The sequence below is a fragment of the Bos indicus genome, chromosome 1 (assembly GCF_029378745.1).
Source record: "Bos indicus isolate NIAB-ARS_2022 breed Sahiwal x Tharparkar chromosome 1, NIAB-ARS_B.indTharparkar_mat_pri_1.0, whole genome shotgun sequence".
Classification (NCBI taxonomy): Eukaryota; Metazoa; Chordata; class Mammalia; order Artiodactyla; family Bovidae; genus Bos; species Bos indicus.
This window is the reverse complement of record NC_091760.1, coordinates 64,903,386-64,926,775: the sequence shown is the minus strand read 5'-3', so window position 1 is coordinate 64,926,775 and position 23,390 is coordinate 64,903,386. Positions and strand designations below refer to the sequence as shown.

Sequence of the window (23,390 nt, the reverse complement as noted above, 5' to 3'; positions counted from 1 at the left end):
CGGCAATTTATGAATGGGATGATTATGCTGGTGCAGAGGTTCTCATATCCTTTTAACTGCTAATATCTGTTGTTAGACAATGTCCTGTGTGCCACAGTACTGTGCTATGTCTTACACACATCATTTCACTTAGTATCTATTCTGAGATACATACTGTTTAACAGATGAGAAAACTTGAGACCTAAAGTAAAATGGGTTGGCTCTAAGTCACATGGAGGCCTCAGGGCTGAGATTCGAAGCCTGTGGTCTGCCTCCGGAGCCTACAGCTTTAGCCACTACTACAGGCTGCTTCACAAACACTGCTCATGGGAACAACCGTGTTGTCAGAGTAGGAACTAAGAGGTCTACAGATCAGAGATCAGTCGCTCAGTCGTGTCCGACTCTTTGCGACCCCATGAATCGCAGCACACCAAGCCTCCCTGTCCATCACCAACTCCCGGAGTTCACTCAGACTCACGTCCATCGAGTCAGCGATGCCATCCAGCCATCTCATCCTCTGTCGTCCCCTTCTCCTCCTGCCCCCAATCCCTCCCAGCATCAGAGTCTTTTCCAATGAGTCAACTCTTCACATGAGGTGGCCAAGGTACTGGAGTTTCAGCTTTAGCATCATTCCTTCCAAAGAAATCCCAGGGCTGATCTCCTTCAGAATGGACTGGTTGGATCTCCTTGCAGTCCAAGGGACTCTCAAGAGTCTTCTCCAACACCACAGTTCAAAAGCATCAATTCTTCGGCGCTCACCCAAGGCAAAGCACTAGCAGTTTTCTCATTTCAGTACACTTGGTTCAACCATTCTGCCCTCATTTAATAAAAGTTATACTCTGCAGGGCAGCTTCTTTCCCAGGCAGCAAACTCCAGGAGCATAGAGACAGTGTATTCTGAGCAGCTCTTGTATACTACAGCAGACATACTTGTCAGCATTACTGAGTGAGAGAACAAGGTTGGGCTATTTCTTAATAATTCTTCTCTACTTCCTTTTTGTTAAGTTTTATTTTATTTCAAATGGCATAGAAACCATCTCTGATTTGTATTAAAACAAAATCAAACGCAACTACACATTTAGGTCCTTACTGTTTCTAGGACCCAAGGGTACAGGGGTTTCACAGATCATCTGCCTTACCTGGTTCTTTCTTCTCCTTCTCCTAGTGATCACTACAGTACTCTTTTAAAGGGCTACAAGAATAAATTTAAAACCTGTAGAATTCAACTTTAATCTTTTTCGAAATCTTAATTTACTACTGTAAAATCCAGAGAAAGGAAATCTATATTGATCAATCAATGCAGATACAAGTATGTACTTAAATCTAAGGAAGAGTACAAGAGCCCAATTTTTGATTAAAAAAAAGCAAGAGCAAGTCATTGTGCCACTACAGATGCCAGTGCTTACATGTGTCAGCAGCCCAAGCAACTGGCATGCTTAGACATGGTGACATAGCTCTCTTCAACTCTCCACTGAATTTCAAGTCCAGAGCATGTTTAGTCTTTGTCTTGTTTATCTGTTGATGAAGGGTTTCTAGGAAGATTTAGCAGTGCTTCAATTTTCTGAGCATCATCCTTAGATTGATCTTTCTGTAAATTACTTTCAATTTCTTCAGGGAGGAGCTCAGTAAATTGTAGTCTGGCTTTCCTGTAATGAAAGTACAAGAAAGATATAGCAAGTACTGTTCTATTTTTTTGGCTTTTAGAGTTTTTCTAAGAAAGATAGTATTTATCTTATTCTCTCCTACAACTTATGAGCAAATACTTCTCCTTGCACTTCAAGTACAAGACTTTGTTCTGTCTCATAACCTGTTTCACTTACAAGCCCCTTGTAGGAGTCTCACATTACCAAAATGGACATTGCCAGGGCAGTAGCTCTGATCCTTAAGATATTCCAGAGTTCTCCCAGCAGTGAATTGCAGTTGCTAAAACACCTTGAGCTTGTGTGTGAGCCTTGGAACCAGTCTGTGCTCTTGCCCCCAGGGCCTAGGGGGATGTGAAACCCCCTGCCACTCTGTTAAACTCTGTTGACAGATCTTGTAGGACATGCACAAAGGTTATAACATTGGTAATCTCAATACAGAGAAGTCAGGACACCACTACAGATGTATATTTACTAGGAGTTAAAACATCTAATTTTCAAATAAGAGATTGGTTCTTTTTCCAAGTCAAGTATTAGTGTCTTCCTTTCTTTAAGTGATTATCAAGGTCACCTATGACTTTCATAAGAAGATTTGATCATTTCTATGTCTCTATGGAAAATATAGCCAGTGTTCTATATTTTCTGCTCACTAAGGCAATTTTTTAGATTCTCACTTTGTTGATTTCTCTATACTATAGTTATTTTCAAGCAAAGAAGCATACATTTTAAAAGTTCTTAACTATTTATTAACTGTCCTCAGAAATACCACATATATATTATATACATATAAATAACCTAAACACTTCTGACACTGACACAGTGACACTATTTCCTTCTGCCAAAATACTCTTTCATTTCTATAAACCCAGTTTTTCACCCATTCTTGAGGTTTTCCTTCTCTAAATAACTGATCAACTTCTCTAACTTTCTTTTTCTGGCTTCCTTTTTCTGACTGGAATACTATTCATATTTTTCCTATTGTTAATTCTTCTATAACTTCCTATATCAGATTCAAATAATCATGTACTTTCCTTACTTTTCCAACTCCTTTCTCAAAGATTCTTTTTTAAAAAAGAAGTCTCATGACACCTAAAGAACTAGAAATAAGCTAATGCTTCTATGCTTTTAACCCTCCATAATATCAAATTTTAAGCTGGCATTCAGAATTTTAAGTGCTTTATAATAGCTTCATATCTCACTCACCCTCTTACTATGCAGAAGAAGAAGGAATAAAACAAACATCACTGTGGTGTGATTCTGCCCTTACAACAGCTGAGAAAACTTATGGCTTGAAGTTAAGGAAAACATCTGTGTTCATAGAATTAATAGTCTAGCTGGTATTTAAGATTTGTTTTCAAGGTTTCACTGGCTCCAAATCAATGCTTTTTCTCCTATAGTACCTAAGTCCTTAGACAACAGATCTATAGATATTAAGAATTTCCATGTATGTCTATGTGAGTGTGTGTGTGTGTATAGCACAAATGGAAGTTTCAAATAAAACCAAGGGAAAAAGAAGACTTCTTATCTACCAGACTACCAAAGAAGCAGCAGCAGATGTCATCTTAGTAGGCAGGAAGCAGAACCATGAGAATCATTTGTACCAAAGCGCTAGACGGCAGACTATTACAATGATCTTACAAAGAATAACAGGAAGTTGGCCATCACTGGATCCCAGGGAGAGACTTATATGAACAAGCGATAGTCTGCATCTTTCTCAGTAGCATCTAGTCTGTGAACAGCCACTATATGCACCTAACACCTATTGAAGCCACAGCAAGAAGTATAATAATTAAATGTGGAGACCTAACATGCTATGTAATGTTCATAGACATACGTGTAAACAAGGATATCACCTTTTAAGTAAAGCCAAGTAAAACTCACTCACTGCTATTCATTTCATTTCCTTTATATAATTTCCAATGCAGTCACAAACATAGGAAAAGAAAAAATATGCAACCAAATAAGATTTATAACATTTAACTTAAAAAAAAGTGTCTAAGGAAAGGTTCTCATTTAGTATCTTTCTTTTTTCCATTCTCCTTAATTAAAAATATTAAAGACCAAGTAGGGTACCAAGTGAAAGACTCAGTAAAAAGAAAGTCTTTGACTTGAGCAGCAATTTAGAGTACCTGTTTCAGAAAGCATCAGTCTGGGGACACGAAAGCCCAAACAATCCAGTCTTAACACACTCCTTACCGTTCTTCCAGTTTCAGCTCCTGGAATGCTTTTCGATCCTTCTGTTTTCTCTCCTGAACTGTTTCACCACAGTACATCTGAAGTGCCATCAACAGACTTCCTATAGGAGTGCTGAGGAGGAGGCAGAGGGGACATTCAGAAGAAAGAGCCGTGAGACCATGCAGAATGAGAGTCTCTGCTCAGGCAGGAGGAACACTAACCAGACCACTGGCTCACTGACAGGTGCAGGGACGTCTGACAGTTAAAGCATCCTTGTCAGATAAAAAATATTAAGATAATTTCCTTCCTGGTCCAAACAACGGGAAAAACAATCACTGCAACATCCTAAATTTAACTGGTATAAAAACAACAGGTCTATAAATTGGCTATTTTTTTTTTTAATCATGAAAGATAAATAAACTAGTAAAAAATATATTTATAAGTTCTAGTTAGCAGCTTTATATTGAAGGTTTCTCAGAAAGGAAATTCATACCAGGAATGGTACCAGACCCTGTAAGGGGCAAGAAATGTGAAGGGTACTTTTGGTTGGGAGAAGGATGCTACTGGCTTTAGGTGTTGCAGCTGCCAAAATATCCTAAAATTCAAGAGTCTGGCACAACTGTCTCACCCAGAATGCCAATAGTTACTCACTGAGAAAATGACTTACATAACAATTATCACAGTAATGATGAGGGTTTTGTTCATATTTTCAAAGAGAAGGGAGTTTTTGACTCTGATACAACTTAAATTCTTTACTTAACATTGTAACCACATTTAAAAAATTATTTTTGCTATGTGGAAATGTTTGTTGATGATGAATGGATAAACAAAATATGGAACTGTATATACAATGGAATGTTATACTGTCCCAAAAAGGAAGGTCCTGTCACATGGATGAAACTAGAGGACACTATGCTTAGCGAAATATGCCAGTTACTAAAGGAAAAATACATGATTTCACTAATATGCATTACTCAGAGTAGCCAAAATCACAGAAACAGGAAGTAGAAAGGTGGTTGCCAAAGGCTGTGTGGGGATGGGGGAAGGGAGCACAGTGTTTAATGGGTACGGAGTTTCAGGTCTGCAAGACAAAGACGTTCTAGAGGCCTGTTGCACAACAACGTGAATACAGTTAACACTACTGAACTGTACACTTAAAAGTGGTTAAGATGGTGATTTTTATGTTATGTGTGTTTTTTAACCACAATAAAAACATATTTTTGCAGCTAATTTCAACAATTTTCCCCTTCAAACCAAGTTGGTATATTAACAAGAAAACAAAAATGTCAGCAACAGATCATCACATGATGAATTTTAACACAAATTTGGAAGGCGAGGGAGAACTCTTCTTTCTATTCAGGTGAATGCCAACTAATAAAGACAGTAAAGACAGAAGAAATGACAAAACTAGCAAATCAACATTTTGTAACCAGTTTTATATTAAATAATAACTGATTACATTAGGGATTATCAATGGATCATTAAAACCACTAAAAGATGGCTGGAGGGTAGATAATTCACACTACCTCATCCCACAGATTACTTATTAAACACAATGGAAAAAGATAACTTTGCAGTGGCGAAATTTAGTAGATACCAAATGTGCTAGGCAGAATTCTAAAATGGTCCCCCCAAATTTCCTACCATAATTTCTCAAATATGAATATATGATGAGAAATTATGCCCATGATTAAATTATGTTATGTAGCAAAGTGGATTTTGCAGATGTAACTTAGGTTACTGATCAGTTGAATGAGTTAATCAAAAAGGAGATTACCTGTGTGAACCATCTGAATACAGAGTTTTTTCCAGTTGGTGGCAGAATGGAAGTCAGAGAGATTCAAAGTATGAGAAGGATTCAACATGCTGGCTGTTGGTTTGAACATGGAGAGGGCATGGAGAAGGAATGTGGATGCCTCTAGGAACAAGGTGGTCCCTGATAGCCACCCAGGAAACAGGGAATTCAGACCTACAGCCACAAGGTTCTGTCAACAATCTGAATTTTATGGAAACAAATTCTTCCCACAGAGCCTCCAGGTAAGAGCCTGCCTGACCAACACCTTGATTTTAGCCTTGTGAAATACTAAGAAGAGAACCCATCTGAGCCCATCCAGACTTCTGACCTACAGGAAAGTGATATAATAAATGGGTAGTGAAGCTTCTTAGTGTGTGGTTAATCTGTTACACAGCAACAGAAAACTAATATATCAAGTTACTTCACTTACAAGGGGTGACATAATATGCCTCTTGACACACACTGAGAAGGACACAACTTCGCCTATGTTGTAATCTTGATGAAAACGTTAAACCTAAATCTAATCATGAGGGGATAATCAAACAAAACTGAGAAATATTCTGGGGGAAAAACAGGCGTGGAACTAGTCTAGCTTAAAGGAACCTAAAGAGATATAATAACAAAATACAATTTAATCCTGGATTCTACAAAATTATATATTATACACACACACACACACACACACACACACAGAGCATTACTGTAATAACAGGAATCCTGAATATGGACTTTATCTTAAATAGTATTGAATCAATGGTAAATCATTTATTGTGATAATTGTACTGTGAAATCATTGGAGAATATTCTTTCTCCTCGGAAATGCATGCTGACGTATTTAGGGCTGAAGAATTGTGAGGTCTCAAATATTTCAAATGGTTCAAACAAAAAGAAATATACACATGTCCCACACAAATACTGAGAAAGAGAAAACAAATATGGAAAAATGTGAACAACTGGTGAATCTAAGTGAAGCTTATATGGGTGTTCAACATACTAATTACCTCAACTTTTCTACAGGTTTGAAATGTTTCAAAGTAAAAAGTTGGAGAAGAAAAGTCTTAAAATTTATTAAACTAAATAAACAAACCTAACCTCATTTTTTTTTTAATGTGCTTGTTAGCCATTTCTTATTCCTTTTTCTTACTCTTTATAAGTGTCTTTGTTCAAACCTCAGTTTCAGGTGTTAATGATATTTAAACAGTTTTTACCCAGTGAAGACCAGAAGTAAAATCAACAACTGGGATACAATCAGAACTGGACAATCAAAGCTACTACCAATACAAGACTGTGCTGTGCTGTGCTTAGTCGCTCAGTCATGTCCAACTCTTTTGTGATTCCAAGAACTGCAGCCCACCAGGCTCCTCTGTCCATGGGGATTCTCCAGGCAAGAATACTGGAATGGGTTGCCATGCCCTCCTCAAAGGGATCTTTCCAACACAGGGATTGAACCCTGGTCTCTTGCACGGCAGGCAGATTTTTTACTGACTGAGCCACCAGGGAAGCTCAATACAAGACTAGAGATCTTTCATGGGATTAAATCCTCTAAGGATTAAATTTGTTCTTTAGAAATGATTCAGATTTTTAACAGGCAAGGCATTAATGAATTAATTAATGTTATATTAGAGTCAAAATATGTTAATACCTACCCCAGCAAGGCTCCAATTATGCCACCAGCTACTAGGCCATGCAGGCCTAAGTTTATTCTAAAAAGACTTCCTGTGACAGCTATTTTAAAAGAAACAAAAAGCAGTATCAAATCATTTTTAAACACCAGAGTTCCATTTGAACATGTTCCTTCTATAAGGACATAAATCTCCAAGTAAGCTTTTTGAACCCAACATCAATATATCACCACAACCTAGACTTCCCATACGGCCAGCTTCTCATCCACTCTGCAAGTTCAAAGGCAGAAAGGTCCCTTAAACAGAACTGCTCAGTCGGTTCTATGGACCCAGCTTCTTCTCATTCTGCTTTTTTGCCAACCTCACCTTAAAAATCTGTTATTTCTTCACTTCTACCTCTTTTAGTTCTTCCTGATTTAAGGAAAGTTTTCTCCAAATAAACAATAAAAATCTTCACTAGCCACTTGCAGGTCATGTCTTCCCCCAGCTTCGCTCTTTCTTTTTTTTTGGACATGCTGCCCGGCATGTGGAATCTTAGTTCCCCAACCAGGGATAGAACCCATGCCTCCTACAGTAGAAAGGCCATGCCACCAGGGACGCCCTCAGCCTCACCGGCTCTGTGCTGCTTAGCGTCACCTCTCCAGCAGACCTGCAAGTGGGCAGTTGGCCGACACTGCCACCTGGTGGCTGGAGCATAGGTCCTTTTTCCTCACCACCGACACCGTACACCCAAGATGTCCATTCATTTTCCTCTTTCACTATGCACAAAACAATAAATGCCATTTCAGGTGGTAACATGTTTAAACATTAACATCTGAGGTTTATATTTCTTATTTAAGTATAATATATTCATTTTTTAACTTTTCTATTTCATGATTTTTCTCTATCTTTGAACAGTGTACTATTATGTGTCTAGGTGTGAATCTTTTCACATTTATTCTTCCTGGAGTTGGTTGAGATTCTTGGATGTGTAGATTAATGTTTTTCATCAAATTTGGGAAGTCTGTGGCCATAATTTCTTAAAATTCTTTTTCTTCCCTTTTTTTCCTTTCCTCTCCATTATTCATATTCTTGGAAAAGACCCTAATGCTGGGAAGGATTGGGGGCAGGAGGAGAAGGGGACGAGAGGATGAGATGGCTGGATGGCATCGCCAACTCGATGGACATGGGTTTGGGTAGACTCCGGGAGTTGGTGAAGGACAGGGAACCCTGGCGTGCTGCTGTTCTTGGGATAGCAGAGTCGGACATGACTGGCCGACTGGACTGAACTGAACTGATTGTGTCTCACAGATCTCTGAGGCTCTATTTATTTGTCTTCATTTTTTAAAATTCTGTCCTTCATAAAAGATAACCTATATCAATCTATCTTCAAGTTCATTGATTCTCCCATGCTCTCTCAAACTGGCTGTTGAGGGCCTTCTCTCCAGTGAATTTTTAATTTCCATTACTGTATTTATCAACTCCAGAATATTCATTTGATTCTTAAAAATAATTTCTATCTTTAGTGATATATTGTTTGATAACTATCATCGCATTTTAATTATTGTAAACGCTTGAAGTCTTCTGTCTGCTACTTGGAGCTGGAGTATCTTCCTATAGGGGCATGGCTGTGGTTCTTTGCTATAGTGATTTGCCTGGACCAAGTCTGTGGAGTCTTAGTCTTCTTGTTTAGTAGAGTGCAGCCAGTAGAGGTCTCTGTTCAGTTTTTACTTTTATTTCTGGCTTCCTAGGAATCACACTAGCTTGGCAGCCAGCCAGTACACATTTTAAGCCAGTAAGGCTGTCACCTTTTGTCAGTGGATCTGTCTGTGGCTTGAAGAACGCACTCAAGGTTTAGGCAGTTTATAAATCTTCTGGCTTTTACTTTCTGTGTTCATGAGGCCTCACAATAAAGCAGATAAGCAGCTTGCTAGAGCCCTTACCAGTCTCTCCTGAGTGTGCTTACACAGACAGGTAACTTTCCGGAGTTCTGGGGATTAGTAGGTTCTTAATGAAGTCTCCGTTGGCTTTCTGGTTCTCTGGATGTCTTTGGTAGAATTCTACCTCATCCACTAATTGACCGCTTGCCCCAAATACCACCAAAACCTCCCGTTAGCTGTGTGCTGTTGTTCTTTCCTAAGTGTTTGCTATTGTTTTCAGCAACACCCTTAGGCATACAATTTTCTGTGCTCTGCTCCTAATCAAGTCAGTCATCTCCAACTTTAGTATTGGTCTTCTCAGCCTGCCCTGCACTTGTGGAACTTCTGTATCATGGAGCTGGGCATTAGGTGGGAGCAGCCTCAGGCTGAAACACTACAGACTCCCATTGTTCTTACCAAGATTTAGTAGAAATTCTTAAATAAATGCTTCTCAATTTGTTATGTGCCCTTGCTCAGTTCCAGGATCTTTAAGGGGTTGTTTTTGATAATTTTGTCCAATTTTATTATTACTTTTGGAGGAAAGGATTTGCCAAGCTCTCTGGTTATTGAAAATACTTTTATAAGTGTTCAAACAAATACCAACTAATAGTGGTGAGGGAAGATGTCCTTACCTGATTCCAACTTCAGGATAATTTTTTTTTTTAATTTTAGTGTTATATTATTTATTTTAATGTTGGTTGCTGGTTTGAGATAAAAATATATTTTCTATCATACATATTTTTCTATTCTTATTTTAATAATATTTACATTCAATCGAGAAACCTTTACTCTACCCTGCTATATATCAAACAATTGTGACATAAAAGACAAACACTTTCTCTGAATTTCAGGGAGTTGTCTAGTAGGGAAGCAAAAACAAGTAAGCTGCTACAACACAGTGTTATAAATGCTTTGATAAAACTGTTCACAGTGAATTATGAGAACACAGGGGAAAGATACGCAAGATAGGAAACTGGGAGCTAGGAGAACCCTCTGAGGAAGCCGAAGCAGACAGATGAACTCAACCTTGAAAGACATGTGTTAAGTATGGAGCTGAATAAAATTAGTTATGGGAGTGGAAAGGTGGATTCAAGCAAGAATTCTTGTAATGCAAGAATATGCTGGGTTTGAGAAATCAAAGTAGATTATAAGGCTCGTGCAAGAGTGGTACGTGGAGGTCAGGTCAAGAATCGACCTTAAAAAAAAAAAAATCGACCTTAGTGTGATGGGAAACTAAGGAAGAATCTGAAGCAGAAAAGTGCTAAAATCATACTCATGTTTCAAAAAAAGTCAGATAACAGTAGAGGTTTGAAGCAAACCCAGATGAAAAACAGCGAAAACCTGCAGTAGCAGTGGGAAAAGAGGAGGTGAGCGAGTCCAAATATTTAAGAAATAAGACTGACAGAATGAGAAGTTCGGAAAGGGGACATAAAGGGCAGAACCACATCATTAATTGATTTCCAGTTTTGGAATTTAACAGAGTAGACGACAAAAAACATATAGCAGGAGTAGACAGGAGCAAGTGAGGGCAGAAACACAAGAGTTTTCTTTGGATATAGGCACTATAGAATATCCATGTAAAATTTTTCACAAGTTAAAACAGGGCAAGTTCTAGCTGCTCCAATGCTATTAATACCTATTTCTCATTTCATGTTTTTAAATGTTTTCATTAAAATGTTAAGCTCAAATTATGTATATGTGTGTTTGCCTGTGTATTAACAGAAAAAGAGAGAGTGCACCTAAAACAAAGAGCATATGTGATAAAGCAAACGGGCTAAAATGTTAATAACTGGGAATTCCCTGGCGGTCTAGGGCATAGGTCTCTGCACTTTCACTGCCAATAGCCTGGGTTCAGTCTCTAGTCAGGTAACTAAGATTCCACATGCTTTGCAGCCAGAGGTGGGTGGTTGTTGTTATTCAGTCGCTCAGTCATGTCCAGCTCTTTGCAACTCCATGGACTGCAGCACACCATGTTCTTCACTATCTCCCGGAGTTTGTTCAAACTCATGTTCACTGAATCGTGATGCCATCCAACCATCTCATAGTCTGTTGTCCCCTTCTCCTCCTGCCTTCAATCTTTCCCAGCATCAGGGTCTTTTTCAATGAGTTGGCTCTTCACATCAGGTGGCCAAAATACTGGAGCTTCAGCTTCAGCATCAGTCCTTCCAATGAATATTTAGGACTGATTAACTTTAGGATTGACTGATTTGCTCTCCCTGCCGTCCAAGAGACTCTGAAGAGTCCTCTCCAGCACCACAGTTCAAAAGCATCAATTCTTCGGCGCTCAGCCTTCTTTATTGTCCAACTCTCATATCCATACACGACTACTGGAAAAAACCACAGCTTTGACTACACAGACCTTTGCTGGCAAAGTGATGCTGCTTCTTTTCAATACACTGTCCAGTTTTGTTATAGCTTTTCTTCCAAGGAGCAAGCGTCTTTCAATTTCATGGCTGCAGTCACCATCTGCAGTAATTTTGGGAGCCCAAGAAAATAAAGTCTGTCACTTCAGCCTAATGGCACAAAGTGAAGAGGAACTAAAGAGCCTCTTGATGAAGGTCAAAGAGGAGAGTGAAAAAACTGGCTTAAAACTCAACATTCAAAAACTAAGATCATGGCATCTGGTTCCATCACTTCATGGCAAATTGATGGGGAAAAAAATAGAAACAGGATAGGCATGGGGTGGGGAGCTTAAAAAAGCTCTTAACAATAACAGAATCTTTGTACTAAAGGATACTGCTCATGGTGCTCCTGTATTACTTTTATTTTTGCAACTTTCTATAAGCCTGAAGTTATTTCCAAACAAAAAGTAAAAAGCTGTTATGTGAAGTATATGCATTTTTCTTATGTGAGGGAATATACATGAATTAGTAAATGTTTGCATCTAAATGGCAGTTAACTTCATTTACATTTCGGTAGATATACTGGATTTGTACTAGAAATGTAATGAAAATATTCAACACTTTTTAAAAATGTTCATTTTAAAGAGGGCATGTCTACCAGAGGCAGAGCATTTTAAAACAAAATCTAATTTCGTATCATAAAAAATCTGGCTCCTCTCTACTTCACCTCACAATTCTCTCAAGCCACTCCCCCGCATTCACTGTGTTGCAGTCATATTATCCTACATTTGAGAAACCTTAGAGCCTTCACCCTTGATGTTACCCCTGCTTAGGCGACTCTTCTCTGCAAGGCCTGCTCTTTTCCATTCTTCAGCTATCAGCTTAAATGTCACTTCCTTAGAAATCAGTCTGTCCACATTAGATCTTACCTCCCCACCTATTTTTTATCATAGCAACCTGTTTTATCCCATACACATTAGATGATAAAACTCCATGAAGGCAAAGACTTTTTTCTGTTTTTGTTCACTAAGTATACCAAAGACCAAGCATATTTTCCATATATCTTGCATTAATGTTAAATGAGATATGATGAGAAGCCAACCAAAGAATTCAGTAGCCATGACTTATAAGTCCTTACATGTTTCCTAAACCACATTTGAGATTGAAATATGAACAAAAATGTCTTACCTCCTGCAATGACAAAATGGCTTAAGGCATTTTTATTTCGGTAAACATTTAGACCAGTGTTCACTGTACTATGAAGAAGAAAACAAAATTTAAAGCATATCTCAATTACCTTCTTGACTTTAACTTTTTCACTAAAGTGATACGTGTTAGTTTAGACGAGCCTACTATGTCAATCCCTGGTTCCAGCAGGCTCCTTCAGTGAGTGTGTTTCAGATTGGTATAATATGCCAGTAAGCAACAGAAAAGTAAAGTAAAGTTCTGCAGAATTCCTCTCATTTAGCAACCCTGTATCTATTTTGATACTAGCTGGCAGGCCTTCATGTGCACGCGTGCTCAGTTGTGCAAGGTGCTCAGTCATGTCTAACACTTTGCAACCCCATAGAAAGCCAATGGCACCCCACTCCAGTACTCTTGCCCGGAAAATCCCATGGATGGAGGAGCCTGGTAGGCTGCAGTCCGTGGGGTCGCTCAGAGTCGGATACGACTGAGCGACTTCACTTTCACTTTTCACTTTCCTGCATTGGAGAAGGAAATGGCAACCCACTCCAGTGTTCTTGCCTGGAGAATCCCACGGACGGGGGAGCCTGGTGGGCTGCCATCTATGGGGTCGCACAGAGTCGGACACAACTGAAGCTACTTAGCAGCAGCAGCAGACTACCTCTCCAGGCTCCTTCTGTCCGTGGAGTTTTCCAGGTAAGAATACTGCAATGGATTGCTTCCTCCTCCTCCAGGGGAATTTTCCCAACCCAAGGATCAAACCCACATCTCCGGCAACAGCAGGCAGAATCTCTACCACTGTGCCACCAGAGAAGCCTGGCAGACCATCATCCATTGACACAAAACTACAGCTGGACGAATCTTTTGCATAAATAGGTAACAGTTCTTAAGAAAAAGGTATCATAGATCACTTTTATATAGGTGTTTAGATTTTATAATTCCATTTGTTAAAACAATGTGCTCCTAAAAGAATACCTAAAATCCTTTATGAGATTCAGAGAACTTACTTGAATATAGTCACAAACATGGCCGTTCTCCAACTCCAGCGCCAGCCATACCGGATGAAGCCTCGTGTAGCAGCACGATGGGCAGATTGCTAAAGTTAATAAAAAGGCTGTGAGGTTCCAAGACACCTTGATACTTTCTTTATTCTAAAACTGTGGTGGAGGAATGTCAACTAGGAAATAGGTAGGAACACCTAAATAGATAGAAACAATAGAAAATCTCTAGAAATATCATTCTGCAATTACTGAAACTTAAGCAAATGTACCATGTGCACTCTATTCTATCATAGGGTATAAAAGGAAATAAGAAATGCAGTGTCAACCAAGTAATTCATCAATTAAATAGCAACTAAGAATCTAAATGACAAATACTATGACAGATATAAAATCAGTATTCAGTTCAGTTCAGTTTAGTCGCTCAGTCATGTCCGACTCTTTGTGACCCCATGAATTGCAGCACGCCAGGCCTCCATGTCCATCACCAACTCCCGGAGTTCATGCAAACTCATGTCCGTCGAGTCAGTGATGCCATCCAGCCATCTCATCCTCTGTCATCCCCTCCTCCTCCTGACCCCAATCCCTCCCAGCATCAGAGTCTTTTCCAATGAGTCAACTCGTCGCATGAGGTGGCCAAAGTACTGGAGTTTCAGCTTTAGCCTCAGTCCTTCCAAAAGTATTAGACATGCTTTTTTTTTCAAGAAATTGTGGGGAAAAGAAAAAACAGAAAATAAAGAAGGAACACTGAGTAAACTATAAATGGTAAGGATTAAAGTAATACAGATATGCACGAGAGGAAGAAAGGAAGGAAAAAAACCTAATCTTTACTGACCACCTTCTACGTAAAAGTTGCTAACATATTACCTCATTTAATCTTTACAACATTTTCTTCAAGCAGGTGTTAAAAGGCATAAAGAGGAAGTTTCTAATCAAGATCACTCAGCCAATAAAGAATAAAGTCAGAATTGGAAGTTAGGTTGTCTGTTTCCACCGCTCATTTTCATTAACCACCATGAAGCAAGTCTGGCATAATATTGTGAGGGTAAAGCCTAGATTTTTAAAGAATGTGACAGAATCCCTAGATGTAGTCTTAACTACTATATGATACTGGGCAAGTCAAAACCTCTCTGAAAGGTATCAGCGCAAATTCATGGCTTTTAGTAAATAGGTAGACAAATATAGAAACAGAGATATATGTATGAAAGTGTATATAAATCACACACATACATTTCCTAGCTCTATCTGCCTAGACACCATCATACCTCAGTAGCAATGAGCATGCCTAGCCCCAGATCTTGGTTTTTAAATACCATTTTCTTTTTGCCACTTTATTTTTTTTAATTGAAGGATAATTGCTTTATAGAATTTTGTGGTTTTCTGTCATACATCAACAAGAATTAGCCATAGTACACCCATGTCCCCTCCCTCCCAAACCTCCTTCCCCATCCCACTCTTCTAGATTGTCACAGAGCCCCTGTTTGAGTTCCCTGAGTCATTTAAATATCATTTTAAAAGAAACAAGGCTGGTGCTTGAAAAGATGAACCAGAAAAACCATGCTGCGCCCCGAAGTAAAGATGTGCTCAAAGACTAACGTGGACGTCATCAAAAGGACACAGGAGCTAGCTTGAAGAGATTCCAACAGTCTAAATCGACGCCAAGTATCAAAATAAATGATGATAATAATGGATTATAAAACCATAGAATAACGTAAAAGCCAACAAGTCCACACTGAATAAATTATAAATGGATAAACGGACAGATAAAAGCTCTTCCTTACAGCAGAATACTAACCAATAAATATACACGGACGATGGAATTACAAAATTACAAAATGGCTGTTTGGTTACCACCACAGTAATAACTATTTTAGGAAAGAGTCAGCACTGAACACTGAAACCAGGGGGTGAAAAATTGATGAAAAATAGGATATTTGCAGAGTCTCAAAGTATCTAATAAGTATTCCTAAGATACTTATTAACCACAAAGGGAAAAACTCAATAATTTTATAGTGGATAAACATGGCAGGGAACATCTTAACTAAGTGATTAAAGTATCCCCAGTAGAGGGACAAATAGGTATCTCATGCTTCTTATCATTACTTACTGGGAAGGATATAGTATCAATTGTAGGGTATTCCTGTGAACACACTTAAGTGAAATTTAATCACAAGAAAACATCAAATGTCCAAATTGTGGGACATTCTACAATACAAAATAAAGGCCCAAGTCTTAAAAAATACTGAGGTCATGAAAGTCAAAGAACAATAGAAAAACTGTTCCAAATTAATGGAGACTGACTAGAGAGGCACAACAGGCAAATTCAACATCTGATCCAACACTAGATCCTGGACCAGAAAAACAAATTTTAATAACTTGTTTACTTTAAAAATAACGTTAGTGGGACAATAAGCAAAATTTAATAAAGTCCATTGATAAGATAATAGTACTCTATCAGTATTAATGTCCTGAACTGCATAATAATATTGTGGTTATGTAAGAAAATGTCTTTGTTTTTTAGGAAATGTATGCTGAAGCACTCACCATGTCTAAAACATACTCCCAAGCAGTTCACAAAAAAATAACAGCATGCCTTATACAGAGATAATAAGAAAGCAAATGTGGTAAAATGTTAACATTTGGGGAATCTGACTGAAAGGTGTACAGGAATTCTTTGTACAGTCAGTTCTCTGTATCCCCAGATTTGGAACTTGAGGAAGTGGAACCATGGATATGAAGGACGTATGGTACTATGGTTTTTTTTAAATAAAAGACTCGAGCATTTGTGGATTTTAGTATCCACAGGAGTCCTGGAACCAATCCCTCTTGGACATTACAGGACACTGGCACTACTTTTGCAACTTTAAAAACTTGACACAATTAAAAAAAAAAACACACGAATTTTAAAAAACAAAAAATTCTGAGCCATAACTTCCTCACTAGGACAACAGAACTGATGTACAGATGAAAGATAGAGCAAATGAGTCAGCACTCAACAAACTGTAAAGCTCTAAATGTTAATGATTATTTTAGTGTGAGCTAGTGTACTGCATACAGGCTTTGTGAATAGGATAAATACACTACAGCTGAGCCTTGATGATTTATCAGGAGATTAGAAATATATTTCAGAAAGTAGAGCCATGGTGGTGATCGATTCTAGTAAGAAAAGTGGTCTCACAAAGTTTGAGTATGCACGCTAGCATTAGCACTTCCATTGTTGCTGAGAACAGACTGTTTCCTGAATCTTCTCAACCCTACTACCTAACTAGATGATTAAATATAAAGTGAGCAGCTAAAACTGGCATGCCCCCAAACACTATTAGAACACCAGTACGTACCACAGCATCGAGCTGGTTGTGGTAAACTTCTGCTTGGCTCTGCTCAATGTAGCGCTGTTTAGCGTGAATAAATGCTGGTATTCCCCCATATGCCCAGCCGATGATGCCTGCTGAAATTGCTGCCTTGTAAATGTCCTGAAGTTCTTTTGAAGTTCTCTGCCGTTCACTAAAACATCAAAAAGACAATGTTGTTTGGGATTAGTTTATGGATACTGCTCTCCAAAAGACAGTTTGATCAGAATCGTCCCAAATGCTAAACAGGACTTAAATTTTCATGATGGGCAGAACCAATTAAATCTTCTGATGAATTAAATAATTATATTACAAGTAGCTCAAATCTCAGTCAAACTGTCAGAAGTTAGATTAGTAGTTATTCTTGGGAAGGCAGTGACAGAGAAGGGGCACAAGGGGGAGCTTCTGGGACACTATTAACAGTCTCTTAGGGCTGGATACAGACCTATGTTTAGTGAAAAGTCACTGACAGGTATACTTATGCACATTTTTCTAGGTGCATATTTTATTTATACTGCAATAAAAAGGTTTTTTAAAGGGTTATTTTATTTGATGACTCTTATAGCTATACTATATCCCTGGAAACAGAAAGAATTGGTAAACTGGATGCAGAATTAACAATTACCTTTTTGAATTTTTAGATAACTTTTGGAAATTATAAAAACTTATGAGATTTTAGGACAATGTATGCAAGAATGAATACCTATACATAAAAAAACCCAAATTTTATCTTTCTGAATATTTAATTTTTATGTCATGCTCAGATGGGCCTGTACTATCTATTGAAGACCACTGAATGAGAAAGCTCATGATGCAGTGGGCAGCACAGACCAACCTAAAATAAACGGAAAAGCTACCATTTCATTCAATCTATTAATCTCAAAAGCATTAGAAACTAGAAGCTATGTTGCAGCTTCCAAGATGTCCTCTGGAAATTGCTCTAACAAACAGCTAAGTTTGTAAGTGTTTAGTTACTAGAAGTAATGGCCCTCCTATGTAAGTAAACTACTGAATATTATTTTTTTACAAACTACTAACTTGTTTTCTTCTGAGACTGTACAAGTGTTTATCTAATTCTAATTCTATATAATTTATCTAATTCTAACAACCACATTTCTGAAATCAGAATCAGTGAGTTCTTATAGTTCCCACATATACAAGAGAGAAACCTAAATAAAATTTCTTAAGAAACGAATTCTTATATCAATAGGAAAAACTGCTATAATCTAAACTTTATATTTTATCTTATATAATGAACCAAACCAAAAACATTTACACAAAAAGTGGGAGAACTCGGAAAAGAGAAAATGAAAAAAGAGCTTAAGATTTAACAAGCCAGGAAATGCATACAATATCCTCTTTTTCATCCTCTGAAAAATTCCATGACATAGCAATATTTTTTCTTCATAATATCAACAGACACTCTATGAAGTTACATGACTGGGCCTAAGAACTAATGAATGGTAAACAAACAGGGAAAAGTGGTGGAAAGGACCTAGACTGTAAGTAGCAACAATGGGGTTGTAGTTCTGGTTCTGTCATCCACTGCTAAGTGACCTACAGGTAGATCACAATCATTCTGAACCTTGGTTTCCTCACCCATGACATGGAGGGGACAATGAAAGTTATATTAAATTATCTTTCAAGTTTCCTTCAGCTCCAACATTCTGTGGTTTATAAAGCTGATCAAAATAACCTTTTTCAAATGAATTTGAGTCAGTTCTAGTGAGGTGGATGAACTTAGAGCCTGTTATACAGAGTGAAGTTAAGTCACAAAAACGAGTATCATACATTAATGCATATACATGGAATCTAGAAAAATGGTACTGATGAACCTATTTGTAGGTCAGGAATAGAGATTCAGACAGAGAGAACAGACTTACAGACACAGCAGGGGCAGGTGAGGGTGGGAAGAATTGATATACATACATTATATATAATGTATATAAAGAATTGAAATATATACATTAGCATATGTAAAGTGAACAGATAGCTAATGGGAAGCTGCTGTGTAACACAGGGAGCTCAACCTGGTGCTCTGTGACAACTTACACACACGGGATGGGGTGGGAGGTTGGAAGGGGAGGTTCAAGAGGAAGGGAACCTATGGCTGATTCATGTTGCTGTATGGCAGAAACTAACACAACATTGTAAAGCAACTATTTCCAATTAAAAATAAATAAATCAACAAAAATAAACCTTTTCTGTTGTGTACTACATAGGATCGTTCACAAGTATCTCAAATAAATTTGCAACGACCAATGGAAGGGCGGCCTCATTATCTTTAAAATAAGATGATGAAATCTAAAGAAAATAATTAAATACAATTCTACTGGCTCCCCTGCTCTATTTCAGCAACATAATAAAGCTTCAATGTTAATTTAACCAGTTGATACTACAGTGTAGTATATGGGAAGTTCAGTTCAGTTCAGTCGCTCAGTCGTGTCCGACTCTTTGCCACCCCATGAATTGCAGCAGGCCAGGCCTCCCTGTCCATCCGGAGAAGGCAATGGCACCCTACTCCAGTACTCTTGCCTGGAAAATTCCATGGACGGAGGAGCCTGGTAGGCTCCAGTCCATGGGGTCGCTAAGAGTCGGGCACGACTGAGCAACTTCACTTTCACTTTTCACTTTCATGCATTGGAGAAGGAAATGGCAACCCACTCCAGTATTCTTGCCTGGAGAATCCCAGGGACAGAGGAGCCTGGTGGGCTGCCGTCTATGGGGTCGCAGAGAGTCAGACACGACTGAAGCGACTTAGCAGCAGCAGCAGCAGCAGCAGGCCTCCCTGTCCATCAGTATATGGTAAAGTACTTCATAAAAAGGGAAAACTTTTCACCGGTGAGGAATAAAAATGATGAAATTAATTATCCTGAGTTTTCCATTAAAGTTAATTCAATTGAAAGGGTTATCATTTATTCTGACACCGCTTTACTTGTGAATCCAGCTAATATCTTTGCAACAACAGTTGCTACTATTTTTTTATACATTCCTTATTTGGCAGAGTAAAAATTTTAACAACTGTGTTCTCTCTCCAACCTTCATTTTTGTGGCAGGAAGGAGGGCTACTGTTCAAGAAGCATCAGAAGCATACTTGTGAATCCAGCTAATATCTTTGCAACAACAGTTGCTACTATTTTTTTAATACATTCCTTATTTGGCAGAGTAAAAATTTTAACAACTGTGTTCTCTCTCCAACCTCCATTTTTGTGGCGGGGAAGAGGGCTACTGTTCAAGAAGCATCAGAATCTGTGATCAAGTGATACACGAATAAGAATACTGGAGTCCTCCAGATGTTGGTTCTAGGGTCACTAAATAGCTTACTCTAATTCTTCTAATTTGTAAAGTCAGGGGATTATATTAAAGACTATGTTTAGACTCCCTAAACATTCCTAAAAGTTCTTATTTTCAGTTAGTCTCACCCTCTCCATCTGAAAACCGGCCTGTCAATCAACAGAACTACCAAATAGCAATGTTAGGATACAAGCTTGAGGTACATTATATTAAACTCCAAATCCCGCAAAAGTAAATCACACCACTCTGGGGTCCTTCGCCCCAGATGACCCAGGCTGCAGGTCACCTCCTTTGTAGCCCCTCCCCACAGACCGAAGGCACGTTTACTCTTTGACAAACAGCTCCCGGAGGCGGTCCCATCCGGATTCCGGGTACTGGGGTTCTGAGACGAAGGAAGACAGTTCCTGGTCCTCTACAAGAGCCTTGGGATCGGCTGCCACAGCTGCGGCAGCAAAGACCCGAGGAAAAGGTCTCAGCGACCTGCAGAGGAAGCTCCGCGGGGCCGGCGGCCGCGCCTCCATGACCCTCTCCGAACCTGTCGACAGACACTCGCTTGGGCGCTTAGGAGGCCAAGGCCTCACGAAGTGCGGTGGGGGATGAGCGAGGGTAACTGCAAGAAGGAATGGGAGAGTATCTTTACACTAGTCCCGAGTTAAATTGCAGCCGTATCCGTCGACACACCGCTTGACACACAGGCCCTCGGTGCCAAGCCTAACTTTGGAGGTACTATGACACACGAGACAGGAAGTCCCTCCCCAACGAGAGCAAAGGCTGCGGGACTGGGCAAAGCCGGAACCGGAGCCGAACACACTTCCGGCTGGGGGCGGGACGGTGTCAGGCCAGCCCCCGGAAATGAGGTAATGGCAGGAGCCAAGCTCAGCGCAGTCTGACTTCCGGTGCCGTCCTTCTCACCCTTCTGTGACAGGGAAACACGGTGGCAGGTAGCTTGCAGGCGGGAGGATGTGGTCTTACGCTGAAGTGACGACTCTTTGCGACCCTATGGACTGTAGAGTTCATGGAATTTTCCAGGCCAGAATACTGGAGTGGGTAGCCTTTCCCTTTCCCAGGGGATCTTTCCAACCCAGGGATTGAACCCACGTCTCCCGCATTGCGGGCTGATTCTTTTACCAGCTGGGCCACAAGGGAAGCCCGAGTACTGGAGTGGGTAGCCTCTCGGACTCGAACCAGGGTCTCCTGCATTGCAGGCGGATTCTTAACCAACTGAGCTATCAGGGAAGCCATTTAAAACAGCAGAATGCCGTGAAGAAGAAAAAGTGCGGTATTCATTACAAACGGAGTACGGAAAGGGGAAGGCAGTTTGGGCAAATGCATCCTAACCTACTCTGTCACAGACTCCCAGGCTGGACGGGGTTCATTCTGGTTTTCAGAAAAGACCGAGGCATTGAAGAGGAGTATTGGTGCTGGGTGCCCCGAGATCTCCAGAACACTTTTTAAAAGAAATCCGCTCTGGGCTCCAGAAGATAGGTTTTACTCCCCTTAGTTTATATGGCTACTGTTTCTCAAAAGGCAGGACACTTTCTGGAATTTCTACCAGGTGTTGACTTAATAGTTATAATAGCAATAATATCCCGCCACTACAGTTTTCATTAACATATACTTCAAAGTATCAGATCAGATCAGATCAGTCGCTCAGTCGTGTCCGACTCTTTGCAACCCCATGAATCGCAGCACGCCAGGCCTCCCTGTCCATCACCAACTCCCGGAGTTCACTGAGACTCACGTCCATCGAGTCAGTGATGCCATCCAGCCATCTCATCCTCTGTCGTCCCCTTCTCCTGCCCCCATCAAAGTATAGTTCTTATTAAAATGTACACATTTGAAGTATTCTCAAACTGGTTTGTGTTATTTCATTTAAGCTCTGCCAGCAATCAAACATCGGAGAAGGCAATGGCACCCTACTCCAGTACTCTTGCCTGGAAAATCCCATGGACGGAGAAGCCTGGTAGGCTGCAGTCCATGGGGTCGCTAAGAGTCAGACATGACTGAGCAACTTCACTTTTACTTTTCACTTTAATGCATTGGAGAAGGAAATGGCAACCCACTCCAGTGTTCTTGCCTAGAGAATCCCAGGGACGGGGGAGCCTGGTGGGCTGCCGTCCATGGGGTCACACACAGTCGGATACGACTGAAGTGACTTAGCAGTAGCAGTAGCAGCAATCAAACATACGTATTCTCCTTGCCAATCCTTACTCATCCTTATTCCTTTCTAGGTTTAAGTCTAAACTGTTACACTCTTTAGTGAGATAAGGTAAATAGATTTCTGGAATTTGACATCTGGAATTCTATAGATAGGGCGCTGGGAACTGACTGATAACAGTGACTAGCTGAGTAAGTCGCGGCGCCAGGAAGATCTCTGGTGTCTGGGAGACGGGATTAGATTCAGTTCCCATCATAGCATTTACTACATTGCATCATGATTTCCTATTTACTGTGTGTCTCAGTAGACTAACTTTGAGGTCGGGGATCATGTATGTGCATTTCTGTATCTCCAGTACCTACACTCACACGTCTTTGAATCTAGACTTCAGATCCCTTGACTCCTGGCTCCGGCTGCAGATTGCTGCCTAACCCATACAGGCAGAGGTGGGCACCATATAAAGTCCCAAGGCGAAAGCTCAAGGAAATGGCTGTGCAATCTTTCTAGTCTACATGTGGAAAATCTAAATGCTTAAGATGACTCCATAATCATTCTGGGATGAGGAGGACTTTGAATTGGAGGGTGGGAGTGTGGGCAGGTATTACTGAAATAATTTATATACAACTTAAATGCTCCCTCACTACCTTATAGATACAAATGAGATTAACAGGCAAATATTGCTAAAGCTATAGCTGCCTTCTCATTTGGGTAACTAAGCCTCTTTCTTAAGGTTCCCTTTGTCATCTGATCACTCAAGAAGTCTCCAGATCCTAGGCCTGCTCACACTGTTGCTGCTATTCCACCTCAGCTCCTCAGACTACTTGTCACTCTCCTACTCTCCTGCTGCTCCAAGCCCTTGGGGTTTACCTTCCTTTCCTGTTGTTCAGTTGCTAAGTCGTGTCTGACTGTGACCCCACAGACTGTAGCACGCCAGGCTTCCAAGTCCTTCACTATC

The 23,390-nt window shown here is 39.8% G+C and overlaps 1 protein-coding gene across 5 annotated transcripts; it reads right to left on the bottom strand.

Annotated features, from left to right (window-relative positions):
* Positions 1 to 968: 968 nt before the first annotated feature.
* On the bottom strand, positions 969 to 21,059 carry TIMMDC1 (translocase of inner mitochondrial membrane domain containing 1). 5 transcript variants are annotated; one of them, XM_019985965.2, is made up of 7 exons: positions 20,758 to 21,051; positions 16,972 to 17,137; positions 13,643 to 13,731; positions 12,639 to 12,706; positions 7,235 to 7,313; positions 3,815 to 3,925; positions 969 to 1,624 (listed from the first exon to the last, which is right to left on the bottom strand). In XM_019985965.2, exons 1-7 carry the CDS (start codon positions 20,796 to 20,798, stop codon positions 1,474 to 1,476), a joined length of 705 nt encoding a protein of 234 aa, XP_019841524.2. In that variant the 5' UTR covers positions 20,799 to 21,051; the 3' UTR covers positions 969 to 1,473. The 5 variants fall into 5 exon arrangements, 3 of the variants coding, with proteins under 3 accessions (XP_019841524.2, XP_019841373.2, XP_019841444.2); XM_019985814.2 differs by having other exon boundaries at positions 20,605 to 21,050; XR_011568510.1 differs by lacking the exon at positions 969 to 1,624 and adding an exon at positions 7,823 to 7,968 and having other exon boundaries at positions 20,605 to 21,058.
* Between the last annotated feature and the right edge of the window lie 2,331 nt (positions 21,060 to 23,390).

What these genes read in the sequence shown, in the direction of transcription:
- TIMMDC1 (XM_019985814.2), bottom strand. Translation starts at nt 20,798, where the DNA reads ATGGAGGCGCGGCCGCCGGCCCCGCGGAGCTTCCTCTGCAGGTCGCTG. An exon ending in CGGGAGCTGTTTGTCAAAGA is followed by an intron (nt 17,138 to 20,604) that starts GTAAACGTGCCT and finishes TTGATGTTTTAG; the next exon opens with TGAACGGCAGAGAACTTCAA. An exon ending in GAGCTGAAACTGGAAGAACG is followed by an intron (nt 1,625 to 3,814) that starts GTAAGGAGTGTG and finishes CTTTCATTACAG; the next exon opens with GAAAGCCAGACTACAATTTA.